Here is a 24,150-nt window from a genome sequence, read left to right as displayed (position 1 = left end):
ATTACAAACACAGTGGAGGCTGATGCCTCTGGTTTTCACAGTCTGCAGGCTCCCTTGTGGTGATGATGGTGTAGTTAATCTTCACATGAAGAATAGAGATTTTGTTTTGATGTATTTAATGGAGATGTAAATGCAGATGTGTGCTTGACTATGCTGCCATCTTGTGATTTCCTCTGGACATGTACAGGATGTAAATTAGAGAGCTAAGTGTATACCCTGGACATTAACATTAATGCAAAACTAAATGTCAACATTGAATTTTAGATAAATAAAGGATGTGTAGACGACTCAGTGTGTGACATTGCTGTCTTTGTTTTATGGATGTGAAAGCTTTAACTCCTTTGAATCTACATCAAGATGCAGATCGTATTCAGATCATATTTTATCAAGAGAAAATATCCTGAGAACTACTGAGAAGAACCTGCAGTGATCAGAAAAAAGTTGTATTGAAACTGAGAATCTCCCTCTTTAAAAATTTAGACAAGTGTCTGCCAGCACTGTGTGAAATCAATAAATCCTTTTTTTCATCTGGAAAGTTAGCAATTAAATCTTTATTAGGTCTGCAAAGACTTAACAAAAAAGGTTAATATAACAAAAAAAAGTCAATGTAACATTCTTAAACCATACAAAACCACATTGCATCACACTGTAATACCGTTGATTACTCCAGCATTTTTCTTAACATTCTGTATTATTCATACGTTTACACCAAAACAGAAAGCACAATCTTTTTATGGACCAGGCAAAAAATTTCAACCAACATCACTCATGTTCTTCTAATCCTCACTGACACATCTACATCCCTCTAATTATAAAAAACAGATTTCCTGGCATGAATACAAAACTTTGGCACAGTAGATGTGCTGCCATCCAAAAAGCTTTTGCAAAGCTGAAGTGCCAGAAAAAAAGTAGTAGAGGAGTTCAACCAATTTGTGCAGATGATGAGAAAAAAAAAGTGGCGGGTCAAAGAAGGAAAGGATGATGGCATTTGTGCAGTTTATTTTCTCTTGTTAAGGTACGGCCACTTTAAAAGGACTCCCAGAGACGTTATCATCACCCCATTTGACGATGACGGTGTAACTGCCCTTGTCCTTGACTGTATAGGTGACATTATAGAGCTTGTTGCCCATGTGCTTGACATATACCTCCTCACAGGGCGTATGGGGGCCATGCACGCCTACCATCAGCATGTTGGTACCTTGATGGACAGACAAGAAGGGGATTTAATGATTTTGGTGAACAATGGTCAGAATATATTTTTTTCCTGTATAAATATTAAGATATTTATAACCATAACCACACCTGCTTTGCTGCAATCAACAGTGAAATTATTCTTCTGCCCAACCAAGGCTTTGGACAGTCCTGTTCCATGACAAACCACCTTGCTGGCATCAGATGTCAATTTGGTTGAGGTGGTGGAAGAGGAGGAGCTGTAGGCTCCACCCATTTTGGAGGTTTTGGTGACAGTCTCGACCAAGACAGAGGAGGTCTCATGGAGGCTGTGTCCCCCTGACAGTCTTGCACCTGCAGGAAAGAAAAGCATCAGGAGAGACAATTTATCTCAAATTGTCATGTGTTGAACGTTGCATAACACACTCAGTATTGATGAAGATGCTAAGAAATGCAGGGATGCTGTTGCTCAGGGTAAAGGCAACAGCATCTCTGGCCTGAGCTTAAATATGAAAATATTTATTACCAACTTCAAATAAAGTGAAGTTCAAGGACTCTTGGGGATTGTTTGAATCTTGAATGTGTTTTTTTATGTTAAATTTGAACATTTGTGAGGACCGGGCAGTATCAAGAATTTATCAGAATAGTAAAGAAAGAAGCCACTTTTATCCAAGATACACAGTGTACCGCACAAATGTGCATGGCATAACATTTCTCCAGCTTCCACACTTTTTTTAGAGGAACATTTGTTTCATAATCAAGGCATTTGTCATCCACAGATCAGATGGGCGAATGACTGTCAAGCAGACCTGTGATTCTGGCTTTGAAAGGGCTGCCCACTATGTGCTGTGGCCCGCCGTATTTGATGGTGATTAGATAGTTGCCAGGTGCCATGGGTGTGTAGGTGATCCTGTAGCCCTCAGGACACTCTCGACAGTCCATCTTCACCTTTGACGGCCCATCGATGTTGACCGATAGGGTACCAGAGCCTGCATTGCAGGTGTTGACCACAAACTCTGAAGGTACACCTGGAAGAGACAGGGCAATGCAGATGTAAACAAAATTATTTATTCATTCCACATAAAACTCTGGTATATGTGAAATAGATGTGACACCTACCTGTGGTTCCTCCTTGCAATCCAGAGCCATGTGCAGTCACCATACCCGGGTCTCCAATCAGCCCTGGATCTCCCACTCGCACATTAAAGGGGCTTCCAGGAATGTGGCATCCATTGAACTTAACATCTATGGAGTGAACTCCGTTCTCACGTGGAATAAAACGGATTGCACTTTTGTCTGAAAAGACGAGGGGAGAGGATTTGACCCTGCGTTCATCCATGTTGCTTCATTATTGTGGAAAAATAAAGCATGGTGCTTACCACTGTCAAGCTCAGAGACGTAGCATTCTTCAGAAGAGCCAGATGGCGTGTTAACTTTGGCATCAACTACACCTCGGGCCCCATTACGCTGCACCATAAAGGATGCCTCTTGGTTTACCTTCAAGTCTTTATCCTACAAAAAAAGACAAGCTTGCAATTAACTTATTTGTGTGCATGTGTCTATTCCTGAAGGGACATGAGTGTGACTCATCAAGCCTGAACAAGAATAGTGAGAGCAGTTTGATGTAAGAGGGAGAAAAGGTCAGAGTTTACAACGAGGTGTGTAGTGTTTTTTGCCCCACCGGAGGACAAGAGGTAGAACCAGACAGAGATAGCATGACATTTTAGATACTGCTTTCCTCCTCATCTGCTGTCCAGTGTTAGAAAAAAGCTCTGAAGTGGCATTTCAGTTAACTAAAAATGCATGTTTTTTACATTGTTGGCAGCTGTAATAACGAAGGTATAAGTCAATAAAAACAACATACGCTCGGTGATGAGACCAATTTTGTGAGCTGCTGCAGGTTTGTTCTGTTCTATCTTGCTGCCTCTCAGGCAGAAACACAAACACTTGGACTAGTTGAGCGCTCACATAGCACAGCTTGTGTTGCCCCACATTAGAGGGGGACAGTTAATCCAGCCCTTCATCACCAGCCAGCATCACAGTATTATAGTTATGTATACTGCTCCAATACAAGCATTCAATTACACTTCAAGGGCAAAGTTAGACAGCAATATCTACAACCAATCATACATGCTGTCTGCTATTCAGCCTTTATATTTTGCATATGTTGATGTTTTATGTGTATGATTGCCATTGAGCAAACAATTAAAAGGACTGTTAACTGTGTGTGTGTGTGTGTGTGTGTGTGTGTGTGTGTGTGTGTGTGTGTGTGTGTGTGTGTGTGTGTGTGCACGCGCTCACCTGAAGACTTGTCACAGTGAGCCTGCGGGCCTCGTCTGACAGTGTAGCAATTGGAACGATGAAGGGGCTGTCAGGGATGTGCTCGTTGTTGAATTTGATTGACACCTCATAATCACCTGGGGAAGTGGACAAATGATTTATTTTGAAGATCAAAATGAACTGCAGGAAGCAGGACAAACTAATGGAAAGCTTAACAGTTCAGAGACATCAAAATAAACAGATAGAGCACATAATGCAGGAAATTTTGTACTTCTGGGGGAGAAAATGCACTACCTGGTTCTTTTACTATGTAAGAGACACCGCAAGACCCATCCTTCCTGTCCTCAAAGGAGATTTCAGCCTTGCTAGGACCTTCTACTGCAATAGACAGCCCACCAGCACCTGCCTCTCTGGTCCAGATACTAAATTCCGCTAAAGGGAATAAAACAACATTTTGTTAAGGCAGAGTCAAATACTGATAAGCAAGTTTTATAAGCCAAAAAGAAAACTGGATTCTTTTCCAGTCCACATCCACAGAGTAAACTTACAAGGAGCTCCAGCCACGCCTCTTTCAAGGCCAGGACCTCCTGCACGGACCTTGTGTGCTCCACCTTCACCCATGGGCCCCACAGTAAACTGGAAGGGACTACCAGGAACATGCTGGCCTCTGTACTTGACATTGACAGTGTGGGGTCCAATTTCCTGGGGGATGAAGCGCACGCTGTATGTGCTGCTCCCTCCATCCACAATGTCAGCGTCCACTGTTTTCCCACTGGGACTTGTCACCTGCGCTGTCATTGCCTGGGAACCACTCTCAACTAGTAAGCCAGAGAAAACAAAGGAAGTTAGATACAATCTCTAACACATGCATGGGATGTGGTCTTGATCTTAGGACTCACCCTCAGGTCTGGCAGTGATTCCAGCAAAGCTGCTGAGGCTCTCTCTGCCCAAAAAGTCCCCGAAAACATCTCTGAAAGGGCTTCCTCCTCCTCCCACCTGGGTGCTCTCCTCTACCCGAACCTCTCTCTTGGTCTCTCCACCACGTGTTTTGCTGATCTCTGTGCGCTCAGTGCGAGTGTAAGTGTGGCTGCTACGGGTGAATGTCCTGGTCAGTCTCTCCTGAGCCGAAACCATCTGGAACCAGTTTCCTACAGCATGGAAAACACCGTGAGAATACAAATATATGTGCACAGCAGCTTAATTCCTCTTAAAAGGGTTGACTGCTGCCCTCTAACTGTTTCTGACTGACTCCTGTGCTCACCTGGGATCTTGAGGTTAAGACCACATGTGCTTCCCACTGAGGCGATGGAAGATGCCTGTCTCTTCCTAGTAATACTCTCCTTGATCCTTCCTTCTCCAGTCACCTTCACTGTGAAAGGGCTTCCTGGAGAGAACAAACAAAGATAGAAACTAAATTAATTTAAGGATATACATATTTAAAGTATTTATAAATTCACTGGGTAAAAGAGTCAAACCTGGGATGTGCTTTTCGGCAAACTTGATATTAACAGTGTAACTTCCAGGTTCTGTTGGGCAGTATGTCACTCTGCACGTCCCATCCTCCACATCCTCACAGTTGATATCCACTTTACTTGGACCCTCAATCGACAATGCTAGACCTCCATAGCCTAAATAGAAAGATATCTGGCTTAGCTTCATAGTTTTATCCAGCTGTGTGTATGACAGCAAAGAAGAAAGAATTGTGGCACAGAAGATTTCAGAAACTCACCTGCATTCCTTGTATCCACAAAAAATTCTGCCATTTCAAAAGTGTGTGCCTCAATCAAGCCTTTACCAAAAGCCTTCACTCTGCTGGCCTCGCCAATCTCTGACTGGCCGACCATGATTTTAAAAGGACTGTTGGCAACATGCATGCCGCTCTTCCTCACGCTCACTTCGTGCTCGCCAACCTCTTTAGGGGTGAAAGAGATGCCTGGAAACGTAACAGGAGCAGGGAGGAAAAACAATCAAGACAGGGATACAGGAAAAGGAAATATCTTTCAACAAACTGTGGCTTTTCACAGTTCTATTAGTCTTATTTTTTGTGTTTCAGGCAAATATCTCACCAAGGTGTCTATTGGGCAGCCTCTTAAGCAGGCAGGGCTCTTCGTTGCCTGATGGAGCTCGGATACTGGCAGTCAAGGAGCTCAGATCAGTCTCTGCAATCTTCAGGGACACGTCGGCTGCTGTGCCGACATTCAGCTGGGATGTTCTAGTTATGGAGTCATCCCCTGACATAAAAAAAAGGCCATTTAGATGTTTGTCTACCCATAAAGATCGATTTACCACAAATATTCTGTATAAATTCAGGTGAAAAGGAAAAATGTCTGCAGGACACATGATATATTTCCTCACCAGTGATCTTGGCAGTAAAGGGACTGCCAGGAATGTGCTTGTTGTCAAATTTGACAATGATGTTGTAATCTCCAGGAGCTGTGGGCAGGTAGGACACAGTGCATGTGCCATCTTTGTTGTCTTTACAGGTGATCTCAGCTTTAGACGGACCCTCCACTGCAAGTGACAGTCCACCTGGGGGGAAGAAAAAGAGAAAACTCGTTTTCTTGTTCAAAACTGTTTTCCTGAAGGCAGACTACTACCAAAAAAACACAGGAAAACATGTTTTACCTTCTCCTGCATTCTTTGTGACTACTGTGAAAGTAGCAGCTTTGTTGACCATGCCATAGCTCAGACCTGGACCAAAAGCAGTCACCACTCCGCTGTTCACTGCATCCACATAAAACTGCAGCGGGCTCCCTGAATTATGAATATAATTCATTTAGTTCTGGCACCAACTCTCCAAGTGCAAAAGAAAAGTAGTAAATAGGGCACAATTTCTACACTGCCAACATGGTATATTACTGACCTGGGATGTGATTTCCATCATATTTGATGTCCATCTCATGGAGACCTCTCTCTGTGGGCTGGTACTTGATAGTGATGGTGCCATCCTTATTGTCCGTGATGTGCGGGCGAGCAGTCTTGCCAGAAGGCATCCGCACCTCACCTGGAGAAGAGTAAAATATCTTAAAATCAGTGGCCTTGCAAAAAGGAGGTGTTTTGCAGGTGTGTGTATATATGTGCTGGGTTAGTCTCACCTGTGATTTCTCCTTGTTGTGGTGTGAAAGGGACCAGGAAGTTAACAGGTCGGAAGAGAGGATCCACAGTATCACGGGGAACCACTGGCTCATTTGTGGCCTGTAAATACAGAGAGGAGGAAAATTACTGGTTTTATTTGACAAAATGTCAGAACAACAGTAGCCTCACTCAAAACTGTAGCAATTATCGAATACTCGTTTACTCACCACCGCATGGAAGGGGCTCTTTGGGATGTTCTGCCCCCCAAAGCGGATGGTAATAACATATTTTCCAGGTTCAGGAGCTGTGTAGTATATGTCAAAGGTCCCATCATGATTTTCCACCACATCCATGTCCAGCTCCATCCCCTGTGGGGTCAGCACCTTACAGGTCACCTTGCCTTTCCCAGCTGCCTTGGCATCCACAGTGATGACTGTGTCCTCAGAAGTCTGCAGCTTCTGGAGATTGGCTGTTAATGAGAGAGATGGAAGATGGGTGGAAGGTAATACATACAGATTCTTGTAAACTCTTGCAATTTAGCAAATAAATAAAGTCTTAGCCACTCACACACTCCATGTCCTCCAATTGAAACTGCAAATTAAAAGAGGGAAGGTAGTGAATTTCCATAACAAATAGCTGCTCTAAATGTGATAATGATTTAATTTATCAGAATCATTTCTACCTGTGAGGCGACATTTGCTAGCATCTCCTGTTGGCAGGGACTGGATGCGATATGGGGAGTAGGGAATTTCATCTCCTCCATATTTAATAGTAATGGTGTAGGGCCCTGTAGAGTCAGGTACATAAGACACAGTGTAGGTCCCATCCCTGTTGTCTTGGATGGTTGCATTCTTTGGTTTGCCTTCTGGGTCCTGCAGCAGAAATGTTAAGTTTATTTAAAGGACTGACTTTTAGCTGAGATTATTATTTTATAAATGGCAGCTGAACCCACCAGAATCTGCACAGTGAGCAGTCCCTCTCCAGCATCACGAGCATCAATGGTGAACTCAACAGGCAGGCTGGCAGACACTCCTTTGGTGTCTAGACCAGGGCCACTGGCACGCACCTTGCTGGCATCATGCCCAGGCTGAGACATTACCTTGAAAGGGCTGTTGAAAGGGGAGGAAATAGAGAGGGGTAATTAAAAAAAAGCCCAGTCTGAGAAAAGACAGAATAAGAACAGAAAATCAGCTGAGATGCACTTCTTTCTTTCTGAAACCCAGTGTTTAATTATACACATCTAAACCTGCTGCCTCACTGGGAGTTATTTAAAACTCTCAAAACTTCACATGATACCTGTGTGGGACTTCCTGATCTGCATATTTCACTGCTACAGTGTAGGGACCGTCCTGTGCTGGGGTGTAGTGAACTGTGTGGGTGCCGTCGCCATTGTTCTTCACACCAACAGGCTCCACAGTACCTGTAAAATAATGACATGCCACATAGTTGCTATTTTTTTCTTGAGTCAGCATGTGAAAGATTCAGTTAAATCTTCACACAGTATGCCCTCACCTGTTGGACCATAGAGTTTGACATCCAGAGGGGCCTGTCCAGCCTGGGTAGAGTCTACCGTGAAAGTCTGGGGAACATGAGCTCTCACTCCGGCACCCAGTCCTGGACCAGAGCATTTTACTTTGCTTGGGTCCACTGGATCCTTCACAGGCACACGGAATGGACTGCCAGGGATTGGTTGACCTCCGTAAGTAATATTTACGTCGTAGTCTCCAGGAGTGAATGGCACATACTCCACACTGCAGCTGCCATCTTTGTTGTCCTTGCATGATATTTTAGCCTCAGAGGCTCCCTCAATAGTCAGACCCAAACCTCCTGTACCAGCACCTCTGACAGAGAAGTCAATATTTAGAATTTCTCTAACACGTTTTTTTTTTTTTTTTGACAACTGGCAACTTAACAGCTAAAATACATGCACATTTTCTAATTAAAGCCCCCATAAATTGCTCAGCTTTGTTGTACCTGGTTTCCACGGTGAAACAGTTTGGCTTATTGGTTATTCCTCCCTCCAGACCTGGCCCATAGGCACGGACCCGAGTGGGATCACATCCTTCAACTACAGACACTCTGAAGGGGCTCTTTGGAACAGGCGCATCATCATACAGCACTTCAATCAGATGCATTCCTGCATACAAGCAGATTCATCAGTTCATTGTTCACTGATGTTGCACCTCTTTGTCTGAATATTCTCAAATATTTTCTGGTACTGCTTCTACGAGCCAGACAAATTCCCTTTAAGGGAGATAAACATCTGTTTATTTATAAAAGACACTGTCTAGAGTGCAGACGCTCTGGTGAATGTACAAGATGTTACATCTGCTCCCAATTCATTATTCTGTTACAACATTTTTCTGACAGAACGCTCTCAGTAGGCCTATAAGCCAGATTTCCAGCCACACTGCTATGATATTAGAGCATGTCTGGTGGTAGTGAAGTTCTCTGTGATCTCTTTGCTTTGTGTTATAGGTCTCTATTAATATCCCTTGTCATTCCCTTGCTGTATTGCCACATGCAGGCAGTCTTCAGCACACATACCTGCCTGGTTAAGAGCTTCTGTTCCAGAGCACACTATTTATAAAGCAGAGCCTGTCTGCCTCTCTGCCTCCCTGCTCCCTGCCCCTCACATCATTGCTCGACTGCATCATTCTGTATTTATACCCCTCTCTCACTCGCTCTTTCTTCTCCCGCTCTCTTGCCTTATTCCCAAATGGCGCCCAGCACAAGCACCTGTTAGTGATTTTTCTGTCTGACTGTAGGCTCTCTTTTTAGATTTTGTGCTTTCTAAAAAAAAAAAAAAAAAACTATCTGCATCAAATGTTGTAATTTAAATTTTGAAGCCTTATGTAGTCCCATCACACCTGTCTAACTTTTAATTGTAATAATCAACACTGTTGTATAAGCTTATGTGATATTTTTTCAGTGCTCTTACCATCTTCAAAAGCTGTATACTCCACTCTGTAAGTACCGTCTCCCTTGTCAGTAATGTAGGAGTCTGTGTTGGTGCCGGAAGGGTTGATAATGTGAACCTTTACGTGACCACCTCCAACCTTGTTGAGGGCACGGGCATCAACAATGAAGTGGGTTGTAACTTCCCTGAGGACTCCTTAAAACAAAAAAAAAGCACTTCAAGTGATTTGTTGCCCAATACGACCATCAAACAGGCTCAGTGACACTGACACATCATGTCTCATTAGTGATACTAATTTAGTACTTAATTTATTACTAGATAATCCACTCAGATTTTCTTCTTCTTCTTACAATAAAATGCAAATTAATTTTACACTTAAATTATTCTGTTGAGCGTTACCTCTGGGCTCCACTCCAGGACCATAGACATGCACTCCACTGGTGTCCACAGAGGGCTCAACCTGCAGGACCTTTGGAAAATATGGAATCATGTGGCCACCATACTTTATGGTGATGGTGTGTGAGCCTTGGAAAGATGGGATGTATGTAACAGAGAAGGTCCCCTCAGTAGTTTTCTGGATGTGCACTTCAGCTTTCACCCCTGTCTCTGATACGATCTCAATGGTGAGCTCGGCATCTCCTGCTCTGGTGCAGTCCACTGTGAAGGTAGCCGGTTCACCTGCCTTGGCTCTCTCCAGACCCGGCCCACTGGCCATCACCTTGCTGGGATCGAAGGCTGGGCGAATAGCAGCTTTGTAGGGGGAGCCCGGTATGTGCTGCTCTGCAAACAGGATGTTAATGGCGTATTCACCAGCCTCAGTGGGAAGGTAGGATACTGAACATGTGCCATCGCCATTGTCTTGGCACTCAATTTTTGCTTCACACGGACCCTCTACTGTCAGGCCCAGCCCACCAGCACCAGCTCCCTTTGTGTCAATAGTGAATGGAGCTGGTTTACCCACAATGCCACCCTGCAGGCCTGGGCCAAAGGCTCGCACCTGTGATGCAACAGATAAAGTCGTTTTTAAGACATGCTTTTAAAAACTTACTTTTTTTTTTACTCATGAGGTCTAATTCTGGTTCAAGTGTAAACCAGAAGTGTAAAAGTGCAGCTTTCAGAAGTATTTACCTTTGAAGAATCCGCTGGCATGACTGCTTCAACCCCAAAGGGGCTGCCCATGACAGGGTTCCCATCATAGCTGACATCAACCTTGTACTGCCCCTCCTCTGGAGGGATGTACTTCACACTGTGAGTCCCTTTGTCTTTGTCTGACTCCAGCTTGCATGGGATTGGACGGCCGGAGGGAGATGCCATCTTCACACCTACGTTGCCCTGCCCACCAGCCCCTTTTGTGTTTACTGTGAACTCCTGATCCTTTCCAACCTCCACTTCTGCAAGTGAAATTAAAAAAGTAAATGAAAAACCATTCCAGTTGACACCCTTCATAAGGTGCACAGATGCATAAAAGTGGGTATTTTATAACTTACTGGTGTCTAACCCCTCCACTTTCACCTTGCCAATATCCATAGCTGGTGCCACTGTGATGTGGAAGGGGCTCTTAGGAATGGGATCTCCTCCATGACTCACAGAAATTGCCATGTTGCCCTGAAATGCCGGCAGAAAAACAATGAATAATTGATGATGTGGGACATAATAGTGAATAATATTGCTCAACGGACATAGGCCTGCTGTACCTGTTTAAGAGCTGTGTACTTGACAGTGTAGGAGTAATCATGGTTATCGATGATCTCAAAGTCACGAACTGCCTCTCCAGAACCTGATGCTGAAAAATGGACCTCAGGCTTGGCCTTTCCAGCTCCCTTTGTGTAGATGGTGAAGTGGGTTGGAGTGCCCACCTCCACACCTGGAACATGCACACGTTTGATCTGTGTTACCAGGACTAGTAGGAACATGTTAGTCATACAACATTAAAGCACTGTACTGGAGGTTTGTTGCATATTTTAATGGTTGATTAAACCAACTATGCTTTTCAAAAGTCTCACCTGTCTTATTAAGTCCTGGACCCTCTGCTCTCACCTTTCCAGCATCATGGGAAGGGTCCACCTTGACTTTAAATGGACTGATCGGAATTTCCTGAAAAAGACCATTTATAAGCACTCAGCTTCCCAGTTGACAAGCAATGCATCATGACCCAGTCTCATCTCAACTGGAAAAGGTGTATTTACCTGGTCAGCAAACAGCACCATGATGGTGTATCGGCCTGGCCCGGGCGGAGTGTATTTCACCGTGAAGGTGTCATTGTCATTCTTGATGATGTCAAAGTCTATGTCAGCCTCAGCAGGGCCAACCACCCCCGGGGCACACTTGATTCCAATGCTAATGTCGCCTAATGGTGCATAAAAATGAGCCCAGTGCACAAAGGTTATTCAAAAGTAGATGATCTGAATAAACTGAAGCTGTCAATGCATTTCCTAAAGCTCAGTTTTTTAGTATAAATATGTATTCCAAATAACATTGCTGCTCAGTCTCCCATTTACCTCTCTCTGCTCCATCTGCTTTTTATATGTAGCACATTATTTGATCAACCAAACTAAGTAGTGCTTTTGTTAACACTTTCATCTTGTGCAGGCTCACCTTGACCAGCTTCACTGCAGTCCACTGTGAAGTATGTTGGCTCGTTAGCTTTGAGCCCTGTCTTCTCCACTCCAGGCCCATAGACTTTGACTTTATCAGGATGAGAGCCCTCTCCAACCAGCACCTAATGAATTCACAGTGTACTTGAAGCAGAAGCAACTGACTGAAGCACGACCACAGTGCTCTTACTTTGCCTATATTCGGTTAAGTATCATCATATCAGATCGACATAATCTTGTGTGTAGTGTATCGGCATGTGGCTGCTCATGTATCTTACCCTGAAGGGGCTGTTGGGCACATTGACCTCACCCCAGGTGATGATGATAGTGTGTTTAATGGGCTTGACAGGAGTGTATACACACACAAATGTGCCATCTCCCTTGTCAGTGATCTTGATATTGATGGTGCAACCTTCAGCGTCCTTAGCAGATACAAAATCCTGTCAGTTCTGCTCTGTGTAGCCTCATGAAATATAAATGATGCATTCATATGAATTAAAAATGAAGATTTCACAAGCTTGTTCACTCTGTACCTGTGCGTAAATCTTGAGGTGACCCTTCCCAGCCATGCGGGCATCAATGGTAAACTCAGTTGGTTTGTTCACAATGACACCAGTTGGCTGAAGGCCTGGCCCATAGGCTTTCACCTGTAAACACTCTGTTTAGTATATGCGTAAAGCTTAACCTTATGGCAAACCATTTTTAAATAAAATGTGAGGAAAATACCCTCTCAGGGAACACATCATTGACAGCAGGGAGGATGTGAGCCATGAAGGGACTGTCCTTGATGTCTTCATCATCGCAAATGACGTGGACAGCGTAGTCTCCAGGCTCAGTTGGCCAGTAGCGTACATCACATGAGCCGTCACCCTTATCATCACATTCAATTTTAGCCTGTGATGGGCCTTCGATGGAGAAGCCTGCTCAAAGTATGATATATATATATATATATATATATATATATATATATATATATATATATATATATATATATATATATATATTTAGATTTCAGACTGAAATCAAATTAAAAGGTTATTTTTTAAGCGCTCAACTACTTGTGCACATCTCACCCAGTGTTCCAACTTCAGTGCCGATGGCCTCTACCACAAAGTCAGCAGATTTTCCCACCATGCCTGTCTTCAGCCCAGGACCCCAGGCCCTTACTTTCTGAACACCTGCCTCCTCACTTACCTCCACTTCAAAGGGGCTGCAACACACAGGAACACATCAATATCACCTGGTATATTTATGACTGTACCCCATTAAAGAGGAGCTTAAGGTACTTTTAGGACCTTACCTGCGTGGGATCGGCTGGCTTCCCCAAGTAATGCTTACTGTGTATTTACCAGGTTTAAGAGGGAAATATTCACACTCATACACTCCATTTCCTGCATCTCGCACTTTCACTTGCTCCTCTGCTCCAGCTGAGAATAAATAACAATGTCAGTATGGATTCTTATCAGCACACTTCCAGCATTTTATTTAGTATATTATCATATGTATATGTGAAAGCAACCTGCAGACACAAAGCACAGACAAAGAAAATAATTTCAAAACTGTACAAGTAGGAGTGAGGAGCAATGCAGAGAAAAGAGAGCTGTCTGACTCACTTGGTCCTTTGACTGAGACATTCAGTTCACCGCTGCCAGCTCCTTTGGTGAAAACTTTGAAGTCTGCAACCTCCTTTACTCTCACACCTTTAGGCTGAAGCCCTCTGCCAGTAGCTCTGCATGCATTTGGGTTTATGGCTGAAAGAAAAAAATAAGTACACGTTAAAAAAAAAAAAAAAGCTAATACAACATACAAAAAACTGAGAGCAGCCAGAAGTTCGAAGCAATGTTAGTAACAGAATCCAGTTCACACGTGATTCCCTTCAAAACACTGACAGACAGAACCCAAAAATAATAATAATGCATTTTGTAAAAGGGCATTAAACAAAGTACACAATGCTGAGCAAGATACAGAAACATTGCAGTGCATCCATGGTGCATCCAGCAACATTTCAGTATGTCACTCTGAAATGTTGAGGGCAGGCTTTAAACTGAGTGCTGGCAAATGCAAATTTAAACATGATGAAAACAAACATGTCAACAGCGCAAGCAAAGATATTTAACAAGGAAGACCAAAAACAAAAACTGACAGATATGCAAAGTGGGAAAATCTAAGAACTATGTGTACAACATTACACCTTGTTTCTGTCAGAACTAAACCATCAAGCAGAAAGAGGAAAGAGCAGGCGACCAAGCATGGCATTGCACCATGGCACCCTAATCTTAGAGAAAGCACAGAGGAGCATATGCAGGGCCCGGCGTAGGAGGGACGGCACTGAGGTGACCTGAAGGAGCAATGGACACAAGCTCCTCCTAACAGACATATACTAACTTGGACGGCCAGGTTTTGGAGGGGGAGCCCCCTTCCCGCCCTTCGTTCCGGGAGGGGTTCGCACTGACTGAGGAGCTATCTGCAGTGGAGCTCCCGTGGGAGGAGCAACAGTTGGAGCTAGAAATGACAGATAGGAAGGGTTACGGTCTGAACAGGGCGGCTGTTCCCAGGGGAAACAAAGGTGACTGTAGACTGTGATGGATGGACCACCTTGACATTAACAGCATGTTAAGAAATTAGATTTGTCTGACAGTAATTTATAGCGCAGACAAATGACTTACCCTCCGCAATGTTGACATTGTAAGGACTCTTTGGGATCTCCTGGCCAGCAAACAGCACATGAATGGCGTGAGGCCCCTCCACCACAGGGCGATAGGTGCAACGGAAAACACTATCACCCTTATCCTCCAGGATGAGCTCCACGGTGTCATTTTTACCCTGAGGATCAACGATGACCACACTGACGTCCCCATGACCAGCACCTTAGCAAACCAGAAACATAATAATCTGTCTTACTGTGGCGACAAAATCCAACAGACTTCAGTGACTCTTAGTTTTCAAACTCGGACTCATCAGAGCAAGTGCTTGATGTCTGGTGGATGTTTTCTATACTCACCAGCTGTGTAGATGTCAAAGTAGGTGGGTTTGTTGGCTATGTTGCCTGTCGGCTCCAGACCTGGTCCCCTGGCATGGACCTTTTTTGGGTCACCCATAGCTTTCGTCACATTCACAGAGTAGGGGCTTTTGTCAATGTCCTGACCAGCAAACAACACTTTAACCTAAAGTTAAAAATTAAACCAAGAAAAGTTGACGTTTAAAAAAAATTGGTTTCATTATGATGCGGTGAGTGATGTAAAGAATATACTTGGAATGCATAACAACCTTGTGGACACCCTCAACTTTTGGGACATAGGTGACGGTGTAGGTTCTGTTTTTGTCATTGTTGGGTTTAACTTTAGCCTGTAAAATAAGATCAGCAAATAGAAGAGAAATGTTAAATCAAGGGTACGTGATCAGAGGTTAGCTAGCAGAATGTATGAAAATATCTACTCAGCAATATTCTAAGACTCGCCTCCTCCTTGTGTCCTTCAGGATCCTCCACATACACCAGAACTTCACCACTACCAGCTTCCAGGGTTTCCACAGTGAACACAGCTGGTTGCAGAACTTTGTTTCCATGAGGCTCAATACCTGCGGTGCAAATGCACACAAACAAGTGAGGTTTTTCGCTCATAAAGGCTTTGTGCAATGACTGATTTAAAAAAGATTAAAACAAACTAAATCTAGTGTCCAATTCATTTAGATATTGTACCAAAGTGTTAAGGGGGTAAGTTCATAAAATGTGCAAAAAGGTCATGTGTAATAAACAAAAACAAATCTAAAAGAAAAAGGTTATAGGGTTGTGACAGAATATTTCTTTTTCCCTGTGAGGTTTGAGACAAACAACACCTGTAGAAATCCTAGTGAAAATGATCAAGCAATAAAAAACCACAGTAAAATCTTATATATCAGAAGGATCAGTGCCATAAGTCGCTGCTCTGATATTCAGAACTAAGAAAGCGTAAAGCATTTATGATTCATGTCATTGTGTTTGTGTGATCTGCTGGTATTCGTGTCAGGCTACCAACCTGGTCCATAAGCTTTGGCTTTGTCTGGAAACAGCTGTTTAGGTCTAAGAGGTGCCCCAGGCTTCAGTTTGGCTTTAGGGAACTGAGACAGGTATGTCATGACTGAGTGCTCATCCACATCTGGGTCCACGATTTCCTCTGGAGCAATCACCTACAGCACAGAAAATATTTTAAGGTTGTTTGTACAAGGCGCCTGGGAATTTCTATACATCTTTGATACAAAATAGTCCACAAAATCCTTTGTGGTGACTTAAGTTATTCCTAAATTAACTTTATTGTAATTTGCAACAAAGCTATGGATTACAATTTTTGCAACTTTCCCTTATTAAGCATGGTGCAACGGGATTTAAAAAGGATTATACGTATTTATTCTCTGCAACTCTGACTCCTCTCTTTTAAAGCACTTACTCTGTCTGTCACACAGTGGCACAAAGCCGTGCTACACAACAGTTATATTTAACCTCAGGACTTCAGGGTTAAGCCAGCGAGGGGGGGATTTTATCCTGAGCCAGACCTATTCCACATCTCCTTAACACCACACTGGAATCCAGCCCCCCAAGGCCTGCAGAGCCATGACATACACCCCCAGCTATCTTTCCTGTGCTAAGCCTCATGGAGAATAACCAACCTGGTGTCTTAGACAAACAAGTAAACAACCGCCATGGTGCACATTACAATACAGCGAATCAAATGGGACTGGGAACACTGCATGCTTGGGCTGTTCGCATTGTTATTCTGATGAGCGCAGGCATATTTTACACCTCTGTTTCAAGCGCTGGCTTGGAAAGTGCTAAGAAATCTCACACCTCCACAAATAAACAAATTCAACCAAATAAATCTCCAACACACTTACTTACTGAGAGCTACAATAAAGTAGATGGAAATATAAAAGGCAAGCTGGGTAATAAATATTTCATTCTACCCTCCGGTACGATATCCCCAGGAAAACACTGGACTCCCAAGCTTTCACAGTACTATTTTTTTTTTTTTTTTTTCAAATACAGTGATATCTTACAAGGGTATCTGGTGAGCATGTTTGGATTTGCAATAGGGACAGCGTCAAGTTCATTTTTGCTAGCTGAATATTTAAAGTATCCTGTGAGGACTAACCATCAGAGAACAGAAGCACACTTGGATCTTGCATTTGTCTAATGACGCCAACCCCACCTAGCTGTGTGACAACAAAAAAAAGACGCATTTTGTGATGTTGTCTGTGATGCTTCTTACCTGTGGCACACCCAGCCAGTCATCAGCCTGTTGCATGGCTTCTCTGGCATTCTGCACAGGCTGGTTTGGGTCCCAGTCTGCCCAATCAGGACACAAACCTGGGGGAATGCAAAGGGGCAATTATATGATGTGCTGAGTAACGTAGGCAGAGCTAGATTGCAGCTGCTAATAATAAGGCCACTTAGGCTGTCAGTGCTATCTCTGCGACGCTTCCAACTACAAGTGTGCACGGCCTTACCCGCACCGCTGAGCTCCTGCAAGTTCTATATGTGTGACAATGAATGTCTCTATCGACCCCTCACAAGAGGCAGCTTCGACTGACGCAGTGGTGCTTTCACTGTAGCTGAGGCTTGCCTGCTTTGTGCTGCTAATGCCTAAATTGGATTAGTGTTGGCAATGGAGTGGCCACTCGCTCAGAAGGCCCATACAAGCACACCACAGAATAGTATTATCCAATTAATATAGACACACAACTACTGCATAAACAGGATTGAGTTTGTATGCATATGAAAGGGAAAAAAAGGAGTGTGCAGTGGCAGTGGAAAACAAAGCTTTGCAAGGTTTTTACACTAGTGATGTTTGATTTAGTTGTGCACAACAACTGCATAGCTCTAAATCTACTTAGAAAAGCTGTTGCCATCTGTCTGAATTGTTGCTTTCTCATTGGTCCAGCCAACAAACCCATTTTTACGCATTTGTACCAGAGTTAAATCAAAGACGTTTTTGTTTCAGAACAGAGCTACTTTCACACTGCCGTTTGGTAAAAGCTGATGAGACAACACAACCTTGTATGGTCCGTGTTTCAGCAGTGTGTTTGAAAGATGTGTCCACTCAGATCAATGGCTCACATAAACACAGTTAAACATGGTGTTGCTACTCCCCCACCTTTTACTTTGTGAAGTTAGTTAGAAGAGGACTTTCTAATGTTCATTGTTGGAATCAGAAACCCTCAGCTGGCAGGGACTCAAATAGGGGCCTCGTGGTCTTTGGATCTAAGGCTTAGGCACCTCCCTGCGACAGATTATTCTGAATTTTGATGCAGGGCCAAATACCCCCCCCCCCCCCCCCCCCCCCCCTTTTTGATGGAAGAAGAAGAATGGTGCCCAAATTTGGGGGTGTTGTGTTGCAGCAAGGCTATAAACACTAAGAGCAAGCGCTTTGGTCAGTGAAAGACCACTGGCAGAGACATCCTCTTGCCATCAGCAGCTTCTTAACAAAACATTAACATTACCTGCTCTCATGAGACAGATCACATTTACTGATGTCTGAATCGAGATGTGTGATTATCTGCTTGTGAGTGCTCAAGAAAGATGGAAATCTTAAATGAGGAGCAAAAGAGACAAGTTCTCCTGAGAAACTGACACTACTGCAGATATGCTGACTGACATGTGCCTGACCTCTACATCCATAGCAACCGAGGAAAACCTCCATATACATAAACCCTGTCAACGGCCACAACACATATTCTGACTCAGCACTTTCACCATCTGGTCTGAAGAGTCAGCTTACACCACTACAGCCTTCTTACCGGGGGCACAGTTGTCAACCAGAGCTCCCAGGGCTTTACCATCCCGCCAGTCACGGTTGAAATTGTTGATGGGCAGCTGGGGCACCTTATTCTGGATCCAGCCCAACAAGCGTTGCTTGGGGGTCAGCTTCTTCACCTCCTCATCGTCTTCATCATCCCACATGGGCATTGAGATGGAGTAGTGGAGGATGAGAGTCCAGATAAGACCCAGTATCAGCTTTAGATTCCCATCCACAATGGCTTTGCTATCTGTAGTAAGACGACAGAAGGGAACATCGTTCATGAGGATTAAAAACAAGCAAAAGCTCACCTAATGCATCATGTCGTGCAGCATTTGCTGATATACTAGTTAAATGCATAATCTTCTGACAGCAGATTGCTTTTCATTCATTGTTGCTATCACTGAAAACTAAGGTGTAATGTATCAAAATGTTCCTTCCTTGCAATTGTTCAGAACTGACCGAGCTGTTCTGGATAGAAATATAAACAATGATGATTGACTGCTGAGAAGACAAGAATCTAATGCTCCTCGCTGCTTCCCCCGAGCCCCTTTCTCTCAGACAGCTGTCTGGCTGAAGACCCCTGACAATCTGTCATCCAGTCACAATGGTCCTCTGAAGACAGTGACAGCTGAGGATATATGGAAATGGATCCCCTTCTGCATTAATACCACTCGGATTTCAATTACCTCCTAAACATGTAGCACTATAGTGTGATAAATCAGAAAAGAGATTATATTTATTGACAGTGAGCATGCGACACATTTCCTGAAGTTCTCAGAGGAAAAGTTTGTCAAATAAGCTTGTTAAAATTCGGTCTAATTTTGATATTCAGCCATTTAAACCAAATGAATAACCTCTGAGGAGTGGTAAGCTTTAATGTTTCATGAACTAATCTTGTGCGATACACACTTAATTCTCTAAAGTTTTAATAAGACAGGGACTTTTATGCCAGTTGTTGTTGTTTTACGAGTTTTTAACCGAGGACTTTGTGCAGATCAGCACACCACATCAGAGGGTAATGCTTGATGTGTCACTGCTTGACTGGCAGAGGCAGGTGACACAATGTCTGTCCGGCTTTAAGGGCAACTGCATGGTCAAAGAGGCATCCATCAAATGGTATCTAGTTACACACTGCGACACATGTGCAACTGGTGATTCTTTTTGGTGTCCCTGCTGAAACAAGGTTGAGACATTATCTTCAGAGGGCTTCCTTGACCCACTAGAGCTGTGTGAAGAGAGAGAAAGGGTGCCGGGAAGTAAAATGCCAGGACTTTTATTATCACGCCCTGTTTCTGTCAAAGCAGTCTGACCTAGTGTGTGTCTGTACAGCAGCAACAACTGTGCCAGACACACACCAGCATGTTAAGTCCCAGACTCATTATCCAAGACGAATGGCCAGTGAGGTATTATCTGTGATTGTGACCTTTGTCCTGCTGCGAGGGATTGCTTGAGATTGGATATTGCCATCTAGAGTTTCCCCGATTGTCAGCACACAAACAAATGCTCAAACAAACACACACACATTGCTTTTTCAGGGGGTGGGGTGTGGCCACTATGTGGTCTTCACAGTCCAACGACCAAAACCTCAACCCTGCCAGGAATTTCACCCAAGTGTGTGGCAGGATCATTAGACACTGAAACAGAAAAGTACTCTGTCAAAGTTTAATAACTATTTCCTGCATGAACTGCAGTGTGTAATAAAGCTGCTGTTCATCATACGATATCAGTCCTTTTTACTTGAGGCTGCCAGTTTCTTCTAAGCTGTTAGAAAATTCAAAGAAGTTGTGTTCACTTCACTCTCAGTCTTCCTTTTCTGATTCTGTGTGGGAGCCAGAAAAAAAATCCACAAATCCACCAAAAGCTAATGTAACTTCAGCTATCTGTACCACAATCTGATCCCCAAATCCCACTGCATAGGAGGAACTGATGGCTCCGGGCTGCAAAAAGAGCCCCACTGAGTCTTTCTGGCCCCTGGCCTGATAGAGACAAGCACATGTGTGTATGTGTGTGTGTGTGTGTGTGTGTGTGTGTGTGTGTGTGTGTGTGAGAGAGAGAGAGAGAGAGAGAGAGAGAGAGAGAAACTGCTGCCCACATGTATAAATTGTGTCAGTCTCATTAGCAATTGAATTAAATTCCAGACCATATTTTACTCCATATCAGCAGCAGGAGTTTCCTAAAGCAATGCTAAGAAACCAATAGATCTTGGCCCTGGTCCAGTTGAATGACCTCAATGACATCGCAGCAGCAAGTTTCCAATAAAGTGCTGAGCCCAACTCAACACAACTTTCCAGAGGCTTCTGGAAATCATCCTGCTAGCTGACAGCTGGCCTGATAACATGACTGAATGCCTGTTAAGATATCACAATGCAACAGTTATGTTTGTTGGTCAAAGATCAATTTCCGACCTAGTCAAGTATTATCATTGCTTTTTTTTTCGATATAAGAATGCTTCTATAGTATATCTAAAGGTTCCAGTACTAACTTACCAATTGAGACCAGTTTGATATGTTCTCTGTCCAGGAACTCTAGCGCCACAGAAACATTTTCCAGTTTCATCTGACGAAAATTGGGCCTGGTGTGGTGCTTTCTGTACATTTTCTTCTGGCTCAATACTTCCAGGAGTGAAATGAGCTTCAGCCCATCACTGAAATCCTTCTGCAAGTCGGTGACGGACTTGTTGACGCACTTCAGGTGTTCGTTGCACCACCTGGTGAAGGTGTTCTGTTGGATCTTCTTCCATGGCGCATCTTCAGCCAAGTCCTTCTCCGTGGCTGGCATCTCTTCGTCCTCCTCTTCCCCAAAGTCAGTGGCCTGGTAGTACTGGGGAGGCAGCTGGTCGTCGCCGTAGTTATTGCTCATCATGGTTACTCTTTCCCTGTCCACTTTTATACCTCGGTGACACTTGTGTGTCGAAGCAGCGCAGAAAACTTTAACAGGTCGATGGCAAGCGCGCGCGCGCTCGCGGAGGAAAGTTCCAAGCTTGGATTAGTTTAAAAAGCAGCCTCGAGATTCTTCGGAGGTACTTGCGAAAAGACCACTTGTGTCAGGACAGTGATTGATTAAAATATCCGATTTACGAGGCAGCTGCTTGTCCTTTTTCTCTCCTTTTTCTTTTAATTGGCACTCTGTTGATAGGTCGTCGCTTTTGGTTTTGGCCCTGAGAAGATAAGTGAAACGCGGAGTTCTGTCGCAGGTGAACTGGAACAGCACTGCTGAAGCTGACTGAGCGTGTTTAACTTGAATGTTTAGAGAGGACAGAAACGGGTTTATAAAGGACCCCCCAGGCCACGTCATTCAGTCTGTGATCATAGTCTATTTGCTAATCCATTAGGATAACTGGAGTCAGTTTACTGGGAGGATGGGATGGTGATTGGCCAGACCCCGAGCAGCGCAACAGTTGTGGCATGCACCTTATTTTTAGTCGCTCCTATTTGAGCGACTGGAGGGTGGGTGGTGAGGGGGAGCTGATTGTTGTAAATGTGTGTCATGCTGTAGGGTCCAAGTGCCAGAACCACTGAGCTAAGAAAGGAGAGTTAGATGTGTATTCAGACCAAAATATGTCCATATGATATCCATACTATTTATATAGTAGACTATAGAGCATGCATCAGTACACCAAACCATCATTTTACTCATGATAAAGGTCCAAAACAGAGTTCACGTGTATGAACTCTGTTTCAGTAAGGCCACAGGAGGAAACATTTTCAGGGATGAAGTCAGAGTGTGAAGATGCTGCATTACGTGTGTTTGTAAGTTATCTGCCATCACAGAGTGAAATGCATCTCTGAGTAGATAAGCAAAGCTCACTGGACTCCTAGAGGGTTATTAGATTATGTTTCAGCCTGGTTATGTCGGGATTCAGAGCTACAACAATTTATGTTTCTGTTTGATCTTTCAATGTATTCATACTCTTTCATCTCTGTATTGAACTGGACTATAATTGCCACGAAGTTGCCTATTTTGTCTTGATATTGTTTGGTTTCGTTGTGTAATTAGTACCATATAAAGACACACATCGGAACTTATTTGTTGGAATTATATGCAGTCATACACTGGGGCTCCATAAACTAAGAAAAAGAAAGAAAATAAATCAGTAAGCACTGTGCTGCAGTTTCCAGGTTTGTCAAAGTTTTGTGACTCAGCACTCACTGACACCAGCTGCCAGCACCAGCCTTGATGAAGTGGTGGGAGGTAAGAATAACTGTGACACATACAAAAGGCATTCTCGGGATACCCAGTGTGGTCACAGCAGAAGTCCACAGGTTGATCCCCCCCACCATGTCATAAAATACTCAAAAGATTCCTTTTAAAAGTATTTTTAGCTATTTGTTCATTAACTGTTTGACATACAAAATAAATAGCAAAAGTTCTTGTTGTAAATACATGATCTGGTTGCTGGATTTGAGTCAGAGCCTCTTGGAAAGCTAAGTGGACATCCAAATGTCAACCTTTTCATAGATAGTTTGCTTTCAGACAGAGTGCTCACCTCCCTTTAACATTTGGATTGGGACAGAAAGACTAGGAGAATGTACTTGAATATTCTTCAGTGAGAATAACTAAAATCTGTGATCCTGAGAATTTGGGCCACAAAACCCATAAGAGTTGTTTGTTGATGTATTTTGGGGTCTTTAATTGACAATAGCAACATGATTTCAATAAATACCGAACACAATGAAAATTGAACATCTCAGAAAAGACACTAAGGAAGAAAATAGTTTTTAAGAAAACAACTTTTAGTGAAATTAAGACTTCTGTAAAACACATAATTGTTAACAGGAAACACATCTGAAATCTCAGTAACATGAACGTTTTTACTCCCAGTATCAGGAAATGGGTTTTTGTTAAAACCAAGCCATAATTCAGTTGCTGAAAGCAATACAAATCCCTGACGTTTGTGTAATATTTCAATATATTTATATTTCCCAGACTTGATTAGAAGAAGTAAAAATGTGTGATAACAAAAGTGAAAAGTCAAATCATTGCTGATGTGGACATTATATCTCTGGGAATTGCCCCTTGCTGGTTTCACAGTCATTTTTTCACCTTTTTTAATTAGCTGTTTTCCTCTTAGCCTGTCTGTTGAATACATTAAATATTTAGGAAGGGATTTGGAGTGAATTTGCTGGACAGATAACCCTTAGGCTGAGGGATATCTGATGAGATTGTGCTGGTGATCTGGAACAAACATCCATTAAGACCATTTTTATTCCTTTAGCAATAACTTTGACAGATAAATGAGACAGGAGCCTTATTCAGAATCCAAAGGGAGTATTTTTCAACTTTGAAAACTAATTTGCTTTCAATCTAAAGTAGCAGAAGTCTGCCGAGTAAAAGTTTTACA

The 24,150-nt window shown here is 43.3% G+C and overlaps 1 protein-coding gene across 2 annotated transcripts; it reads right to left on the bottom strand.

Moving 5' to 3' along the window:
- Positions 1–531: 531 nt before the first annotated feature.
- On the bottom strand, positions 532–22,036 carry LOC306765318 (filamin-C-like). Of its 2 annotated transcripts, XM_079252735.1 has the most exons (47): positions 21,296–22,036; positions 18,808–19,056; positions 17,280–17,377; positions 16,053–16,203; positions 15,497–15,615; positions 15,307–15,384; positions 15,041–15,203; positions 14,706–14,906; positions 14,425–14,541; positions 13,653–13,790; positions 13,340–13,466; positions 13,113–13,249; positions 12,766–12,959; positions 12,573–12,686; positions 12,318–12,461; positions 12,041–12,164; positions 11,632–11,792; positions 11,449–11,539; positions 11,140–11,309; positions 10,933–11,050; positions 10,574–10,836; positions 9,845–10,442; positions 9,467–9,640; positions 8,500–8,662; positions 8,038–8,366; positions 7,822–7,945; positions 7,478–7,634; positions 7,208–7,397; positions 7,093–7,116; positions 6,753–6,994; positions 6,546–6,645; positions 6,314–6,454; positions 6,076–6,204; positions 5,806–5,979; positions 5,517–5,681; positions 5,180–5,383; positions 4,926–5,078; positions 4,712–4,834; positions 4,350–4,598; positions 3,999–4,268; positions 3,745–3,882; positions 3,472–3,587; positions 2,550–2,682; positions 2,290–2,466; positions 1,980–2,198; positions 1,303–1,524; positions 532–1,198 (listed from the first exon to the last, which is right to left on the bottom strand). In XM_079252735.1, the coding sequence occupies exons 1-47, from the start codon at positions 21,669–21,671 to the stop codon at positions 1,011–1,013; spliced, it is 8,235 nt and encodes a 2,744-aa protein (XP_079108861.1). In that variant the 5' UTR covers positions 21,672–22,036; the 3' UTR covers positions 532–1,010. The 2 variants fall into 2 exon arrangements, with proteins under 2 accessions (XP_079108861.1, XP_079108862.1); XM_079252736.1 differs by lacking the exon at positions 14,425–14,541.
- Positions 22,037–24,150: the final 2,114 nt, after the last annotated feature.

Source organism: Telmatherina bonti (genome assembly GCF_933228915.1).
Source record: "Telmatherina bonti genome assembly, chromosome: 2".
In the NCBI taxonomy this organism is placed as follows: Eukaryota; Metazoa; Chordata; class Actinopteri; order Atheriniformes; family Telmatherinidae; genus Telmatherina; species Telmatherina bonti.
Note: the sequence above shows the minus strand (reverse complement) of the source record. Positions and strands in the feature narration are given on the sequence as shown.